The sequence below is a fragment of the Arachis duranensis genome, chromosome 2, assembly GCF_000817695.3.
Source record: "Arachis duranensis cultivar V14167 chromosome 2, aradu.V14167.gnm2.J7QH, whole genome shotgun sequence".
Lineage (NCBI taxonomy): Eukaryota > Viridiplantae > Streptophyta > Magnoliopsida > Fabales > Fabaceae > Arachis > Arachis duranensis.
The window spans coordinates 81,681,924-81,690,516 of record NC_029773.3 but is presented as its reverse complement, the minus strand read 5'-3'; the positions used below and the strand labels follow the sequence as shown (position 1 = coordinate 81,690,516).

Sequence of the window (8,593 nt, the reverse complement as noted above, 5' to 3'; positions counted from 1 at the left end):
CAGCCACAAGTCGTCCATCGCTAGCAACGCCAGAAAATCCACTACGGTGAAACCGAAGAGGTGGATTGCGGCTCGCGCCACAGCTATATGCGCCACACACTTGCAAATGAGAATTCGCAAGTTGTCCGCTACCAACCACGCCGTCCTCTCGCAGTGAATGACGCAGTACGACATCGTCCTCTACCACTTCTAATTCCAATTAATTTCGAGCGTCTGTCTTCTAATTTCAATCGATTTTGAGCGTCTATCTTTTTTTTTAGGTTTTGGATGATTCTTTCTACTAGTTTTGGATGTTTCTTTTTCCTAAGTTTCAAATATATCTTTTTTATATGTTTTGGATGTTTCTTTTTTAATTTTTTTCAATAATTTTAAATATCTCTTTTTTTTTAGGTTTTGAATGTTTTTTGTTACGTTTCGAATATTTCTTTTTGTTAAATTTTGAATTTTTTTACAATAATTTTGAATCTTTGTGTTCATTTGATTTTAAATGTTTTTCTTGAAGATTTAGATGTTTTATTTCGTTTGATTTTAAATATTTCTCGTAATAATTTAAATTTACATTTATTTCAAAGAGAAAATTCGGAAAAAAAAAAGACTCAACGGACATGGATTTAAACTTTTTTCCCCTTTTTGTTGGGTTTTTTTGCAATCTATATACTAGTTAGTTGCGCTTGGTTACATCTCTAGTTAATTACTTAGCAAAATTGTAAAGTTAATCATTTATATTAACAATCTCACTATTAATTATTTTAATTTCTGAAAAAATATTTTAAAAGATAAATCAAGTTTTAAATAGTTTTTTTTAAAGATATTTATTTAAACTTTTAATTTACTTTGCTTGTTGAAAAAAATTCAAACGAACAAACCTTATAATTGTACATCTTTATTCACATATTAAATTGTTATTGTATGAGTTGGTTTTTTAACTTTTCCTTCTAATTTTCCAGCAGAACACATTATCTGCAAGAGTTCTAATGGGTTCAAAACACTTAATTCATAATATGTTCAAATAATAAAAATAATTGTATACGTGTAATTTCACAGCCAGTGCCACTATCTTATGTTTGACGATAGTTCTAGACTTCTAAGTTGTCATGTTCGTCCACCAATTCTGCCACAGTAGCATCGTGTCTTCTTTACCTATTTGACCATTATTGCTTTCTTTTGTATTAATAAATAAATCAGTAAATTATTCTTTTTATAAATTGAAAATGTTATTTAATTTGTACCAGCCATATATTGATAATTTATTATTTATAATTGGAGCTAACAAATATTTCTTTGCCATGGCATCCAGTGACATAGCTTTGTTGAGGCAATAGAGGACTGTGACTTTTTTGAAATTTTTGTAAAAGTATTAGTAATTTTATTTAAAAAAATAAAAAATTAATTTATTTTATTAAATAAATATATTTTTAATTTATATATTTGAGTTTAATATTCATCTTCATTATTTTTTTAAATTTTTTATCATATTTTATTTAACAATAACAAATGACATATCTTTAAATTAACAACAAATCATTTTTAAATCAATATTATAAATTAAATATCATTTTAGAATTAATACTAAATTATATTTAATTTTTCATATATTTTTATGTATTATTTTATTTTTAGAATAATAAAAATTATAATATAACTAATAGTAATATTAATTGCTAATAAAGAGTCATTATTTTATTTTTAAATTAACATTGCAAGTTACATGTCATTCCAGTATTAGCATTGTTTATATTAATAAATTTTGGTATTTTATTTTGTTGAAAAATTAAGTTTTTATTTTATTAGAGTATATTGCTTGATTGTACAAAAAATAATGTTAAGTTTAGAAAATTTGTATCTAATTAAAATAATGATCAAATATTATTAAAATATTAATTAAAAAATTATTAAATTATTATTTACTTTTAATGATGTGTTTGATGTGTTTGTTAGTGTGTAGGAAGAAGAAATTAATTTTTTATTGGACAGAAAAGCTACAACAGTCCATTTTGATCAATGAATTAATTTAGCTTTATGCAAAATTAATTTAAATATAAACTGATTGCATCGGATGTGAGTTTTATGTTTAATTCAAAAATAAATAGTTAGTGTTACTTAACATACAAATAAAATAAACATATAGGAAACATTATTTATTTATACCAATAACTTTTTGCATAACATTACTAAATAGTAAATACTACCAATGGACTAAATTAATTAATTAATTAACGGATCCCTCTCTCTTTTTATATAGGAGTGGCCATGGATAATAGAGTAGAGTAAGGTTTGAAGCAACTCTAATTCTATTCGTGGGTTAAAATTTTTATATAAATTTAATCCTATTCTACTCGCGAGTTTAGAACATCCCAACTCTAATCCTATCTGTTCTCAATTTGCAGGTATCCGACCTTACCTACAGATTACAAAAAAGATGCAAAATTATTATATATCTTCATGATAATTTAAAATAGAACTGATTTTTATGTGAAAAATATATATTAAATTATCAATTAATTATTTTTTTAATGGCTAAAGATCTTTTACATTTAGTGAGAAGTTTTTTGTTCCACATCTACTTAAAACATATATATATACATAGGGTGCAGGTTGGTCGGTAGGGTTGAAGCTCAACTCGCACTCTACTGACCCGCACGAGAACCTAACCCACACCCTATCCTAAACGGTGCAGATCGAATTGACAATCCTACTTGATCGAATGGAATCAAATTAAATACCCACAGATAAAATACAGGTTGCCATCCCTTTATACCCATATAATTAAAAGTCAACAAAAAAGTGGCAAAAATACTGTGCCTAATTGTTCTCAAAGGAATCGCTTAGATGAAACTTTTTTTAATTTTTCCATTTTTTAAAGAAAAATATTAGGTAATTAATATATTTTCTTCTTATATTTAAATCAATACAAATCCAATTTTTTTTCTTACACCGTGTTTGTTTGAGGTGAAAATGGAAGAAAAAGAAATTAAAAAAAAATTGTTATTTTTCTTTGTTTGGTTGAGGAGATAAATAGAATAGAAAGAAAAATGGGTGGAAAAATATTGGTGAGACTCACCAATTTTTTTCTCTCCAACAATAGAGAGAAATGGAGAAAAAACTAAATCTCTCTCTACTTCTAATATTATCTTTTTACTTTTTCTTATATAATTTATAATATAAAGATAAAATTGTCTTTTTATAACATTTCTTTTCTTCTTATTTTCTTTTCATCCAAACACATCTAAAAAAAATAATAATTTACTCAATTTCTTTCCTTTCTTTTCTTTTCTTTCTATTTCTTTTCTTTCTATTTTTTTTTTCCAACCAAACATAGAGTATTGGCTCTTAGTAATTTTCTTTTGTATGTCTTAGGGTGTGTGTGGTTCAAAGATTAAATTTTATTACTAGGAATGTTATTCCTAGGAATATAATACCTAGGAATAAGATTACTTGGAATAGAAGATACCTATGTTTGTTTATAAGATTTAATGTCTTGGAATATTATGTAATAATCTTAGGAATGAATAAATTTTTGTTTGGTTGAGTTTAAATTTCTTGGTCATATTATGTAATATGTCAAAATTACCCTTACTCATTCAAATTAAATTATTAATGACTAAAAATTAAATATAAAGCTAATTAAATATTATTTTTTACATTGTTTTTTTTAATTTACAAAATATCTCTAATAATAAATTTACTAAAATACCCCCTAATAATAAATATGTTTAGTTAAAATTATTATTGATTCTAATTTTTTTAGAATTTACTAAAATACCCCTAATATCAAATACCTTTAGCTAAATTGTTTATTGATTCTAATTTTTTTAAATTTATTAAAATACCCTTAATATTAAATATGTTCAAATAAAATTATTATTGATTCTATTTTTTAAAATTTACTTAAATACCCCCAATATCAAATATGTTTAACTAAAATTATTATTGATTCTATTTTTTTTAAATTTATCAAAATACCCCTAATATCAAATATCTTTACTTAAATTATTATTGATTCTAAATTTCACTTAATAATATGTTTAATTAAAATTATTACTTTTTTTACATTTTGAATTTACAAAAATACTTCTAATAAAAAATTTACTAAAATACCCTTAATAAAAATATGTTTAATTAAAATTATTATCGATTCTAATCTTTTCAAATTTACTAAAATACCCCTAATAACAAATATATTTAATTAAAATTAACATTATCACAATTAAATTCACTAAAAAAACATTACTATTATCCAAATGAAAGTTACAAAGAAGTCTCAAAAGTAAAAAATTACTTGCACTAATAAACATACATGCACAACTCTTATACAAGAACACAAACACATAAACAAAATGAAATCAATGTTACGACAGACAACCTCACACATAGAAAAATTATTACAATTATCGAGCATGATGTCTTCTCCTCCATTGGTTTCACATTTCTTGTGCAAGTTGATCTCTCCATCTACCCCAAGCATCACTCGTTTCAATATGGTGGATCGTCTCACCATCTACTCCAAGTATATTTTGATCTTCTATCTCATCAATAGGATCCACAACCATCACTCTTCTAATATGATTATGCAAAAGGCAACAAGCAGTTATAATTCTTCCTTGAGTCTTAATAGGATAAAATGATCTTCCCCTCAAAATTCCCCATCTTGCTTTCAATACTCCAAATGCCCTTTCAATGACATTCCTAGCTTGTGAGTGTTTCATATTAAAAAAAAAACTCTTGAGCTGTACTGGGTTGATTATGTGGATTAAACTCACTCAAATGATATTTTTGTCCTCTATAAGGTGCCAAAAATCCTTCACAATTCATATATCCAACATCACATAAGTAATAATGACCTAGTGTGACATACACAATTGAACAAAATTAATGAAAGATCAAATGGTTACTTTGATAACATATTAAAGTCTCAATAAAATACCTTGGGGAATACTAAACCCATTGCAAAATAGTGCATCTCGCAATACCCTAGAATTCGCAGCTGAACCCTCCCAACCCGCCAGTACGTAGATAAATTACATATCGGGAGCAACCACTCCAAGCACATTGGTTGTTATGTCACCTTTTCTGTTTCGATATCTAGGCTTGTCAGCCTCAAGGACATTGACTTTGATATGAGTACCATCTAAGGCTCCTAGGCAATCCTAAAATCCAAAACAAAGATCAATTAACTCAATCCTAAAGAACACCAACCATATGAGATTTAATAACATTAGCAAAATAAATTACCTTAAACCATTTCCATCGTTCATCCATTCTATCCTGGCTAAATGGTTGAGGTTTCTTCAATAAGAGATTATGACATCTCAAAATAGCAAGCAATACATCATTAAACCTCCTACTAATTGTTTCTTCAGATCTCACAAATTGTCTCTTTATTACTCTAATTTTGACGTCATGTGCTATAATATGTAAAAACATGGCAACCATTTCTTCCACACCCATATTCCTACTTGGTTCTAACCTTCCAACCCTTTTAAGCATGTTACACAATGCATGAAAAGCACATCTATCCATTCTTGTGTTTTCTATACATGCTAGATCACTAAAATAAATAATTCTATCAATACTAACATCTCTTATTACTTGCCTACTATAACTATCATTCCATTTTCTTTTCTTTTTTTTCAATTGCAATATAATCAAAATATAGCAAATCATCAATAACTTAACCATAAGGTCATTCATTAATTCGAAATGTAAAATCAAGCAGACAATAACTTTCATCTTCTGTTTGGGATCCATTCTGCAAAAAAATAAAATAAAATAAAATAAAATATTTAGCTAGAAGACTTAACTATTTATTTATTCTATGTAAACACTATGAACTTGCGGAAAGAGGGAGGAGAGGAAGTCTATGAAAACACTTGATTTATAGACTAGCCTTACCAATGTAAACAATATAATACATGAGTATTGATCGGCAAAACTCACTCAGAAATCTCATGTCATTCTAACATAAATTGGTGCTGATAACAAAATGAATAACCTGGGAAATACTATCAATTTATTTAATTCTTACCCCCAAAGATAAGAACATATGAAAAAGACATTTCCGTGTTGCTCCAAATATAAGTAAAGTCCCAACAATAAACAAGTTACAACTTGACAAAACAGAATCATAAAACATGGAATGTATGAAAAAGAAATTTTTATGTTGCTGCAAATGTAAGCTTCAACATAAAACAAATCACATTTTGACAAATCAAATCATGAAATATGGAGCATGGACAGAACATCATGTACATGAACAGAGAACATCCATTCAAGTAGAAAACTGGAAAAAAAATATTTGTTGGAATAATGAACAGAAGAAAAACAAAATTGGTGATCGAGCATTAAATTGTCCCAGCACCTACATTTGTGATGTTTTATATACATTTTTGAATAAGGGTCTGTCTGTAGTATCATAAAAAATTAAGGTATTTATATGAATAAGGAGCCTGATATTCCCTTACTTAGAATCATGAATACATGTAAGAATGTGGCCATCACATTGGTAAAATATTTAAACTCCACAAAGTACGACCTCAGAAATATATCGCATGTTAAATAATCCAAATCTTAAAATATTAAAATATTTAGTTAGAAGACTTTACTATTTATTTATTCTATATAATGATTACTATAGCAGGCTAAAATGTGGAAAGAATAAAGGTAAGAATTACCACTTTATATTTTCCAAAATCCAAATACAATGGAATTCTTCCAAAGCTGCTTTGATTTAAAGCTCGGTAATTTAAAGCTGCTTTGATTTCTTCCAAATGTTATAGAGCATCTTCACATATATGTATGCAGTTCTCAGTTGTCACACCCCACAAGAAACATATGATTAGAAGAAATAAATTGAAGTAAGAAAAAAATAATTAATCTTTAATTAAATATGCTTTACCCTGCTTAACCAGCATTCATGTCCATTACCATTTTAATCCAACAAGCATTTCATCCAAAATTATAACATAACTATGAACCAAAATCCAGACAAAAAAAAATCCAAACTAAACAATGAGATCAAACCATAGATATATATATCACTTAACTTTCCTTTAATTTGATTTCAAAATTTCAATTTCATGAAGGGATAAGGACACACATACACATATATACAATCTAGTGATGCGCCATTTAAATTGTAGCCATTCATTAATATACAGGGAGGATATTTCATGCCCCATTCATTCTAGAATTAACAGCCAAGCGCCCAAGACATTCACACTATCATAATTAGCTGTAAGAAAGGATGAAGACCAAGTATATTGATGGACAAGTGCTAATGTGTCTCAAACTAAATCGTCTTAAAAAAAGTGCATCATGCATGTCTTACCAATTAATTATTCAGCAAAGAAAGAAATAAAGCAATTGGCAATAACATGAAATACCTAGTTAGATGTTTAGAAACAATCTCATCCTTCAGAAGATCTTCATTAATTGCCTTATCATTCTTCTTTCCAGCAATAGTGCAAGTCTCAAGACCTGCATGAGGCACAAAGTCCAGATGGAGAGCATGTTAAGATTATGATAATTAAACTAGGATTTAGGCAGAAACTTGTCAGGTATCAAAAGTTGTTTATCAGTGATAACATATTTATGGTTAATATATCTATTTTGATGGCACTGCAAAAGGTAAGGATAGAATGTGATTGCGTCTTGTATAACAAGTAGTTAAAACCCTGTCCGTTCAATCCTCCAATCACCTCAAGAACTAACTCTTAATGGGAATAGCCAAATATAGCACACTGTATAACTAAATTACTTCTTCTTTTATAGCTTTTGTAAACAACATTACATGCATTCACTTCACATGTTTAGTTCAAAGCCACTTACCATTTAACTCAGTAGCATTCTTATTATACTGCCGCACCACTTTTCTGAAAACAAAAAAAAAATATACATTCAGATTTCAGCAGCGTTCAAATAATGTTCAAGGTGGGAGGGGCTAGAAACTGAAGATACACACCTAGTAAAACAAGGAAGCTACAATCTCTTGATAAATAATACAATAGTTGTGGTTTTTAGCCAACCTGAAAATTGACAGGCTCCTATGGCTCAGACTTAACAAGCTCTTCGACAGAATTTCGGTAATTAGCAATCAAGTCTCTGTAACAAGAAGAAAAATAAATACGTGTTTAGCATCAAAATTTAAAGCTGCTTTGATTTCTTCCAAATGTTACAGAGCATCTTCACAGATATGTATGCAGTTCTCAGTTGTCACACCCCACAAGAAACATATGATTAGTAAAACCATGTTAGAGTTATCTTTTTTTAGCTCTCAGTGACATAATTGCAAATATCTGGCAGAGTAAAAGAATTGCAAGCAATTTTGGTTCTTGAAAAACAATAAAAAAACAGCAAACACATGACTAGGTGATGTGCTCCAAAACTCAATCACCAATTCACCATCTAACCTTCATTTTCTCCCCTTAAATTTCAAACACCAAAACTCAAAAGCACTCACTGTGGAAAACAACTTTTCAATTTGTGACCTTATGCAAACTTAACAACGATGTTAACTACCTCAGATCAGTGTCATCATCAAATCATCAGAAATTTGGTGTCAAAAACATCGTAATCATCAACTTACATACCTTAT

General features: G+C 28.0%; 1 protein-coding gene across 1 annotated transcript; it reads right to left on the bottom strand.

Moving 5' to 3' along the window:
- Positions 1-4,214: 4,214 nt before the first annotated feature.
- On the bottom strand, positions 4,215-8,092 carry LOC107475315 (uncharacterized). Its single transcript, XM_052257005.1, has 6 exons — positions 8,025-8,092; positions 7,828-7,871; positions 7,383-7,476; positions 5,233-5,749; positions 4,925-5,147; positions 4,215-4,841 (listed from the first exon to the last, which is right to left on the bottom strand). The coding sequence occupies exons 4-5, from the start codon at positions 5,746-5,748 to the stop codon at positions 5,019-5,021; spliced, it is 645 nt and encodes a 214-aa protein (XP_052112965.1). The 5' UTR covers position 5,749; positions 7,383-7,476; positions 7,828-7,871; positions 8,025-8,092; the 3' UTR covers positions 4,215-4,841; positions 4,925-5,018.
- Between the last annotated feature and the right edge of the window lie 501 nt (positions 8,093-8,593).

What these genes read in the sequence shown, in the direction of transcription:
- LOC107475315 (XM_052257005.1), bottom strand. Translation starts at nt 5,748, where the DNA reads ATGGATCCCAAACAGAAGATGAAAGTTATTGTCTGCTTGATTTTACAT. An exon ending in AACGATGGAAATGGTTTAAG is followed by an intron (nt 5,148 to 5,232) that starts GTAATTTATTTT and finishes TTTGGATTTTAG; the next exon opens with GATTGCCTAGGAGCCTTAGA.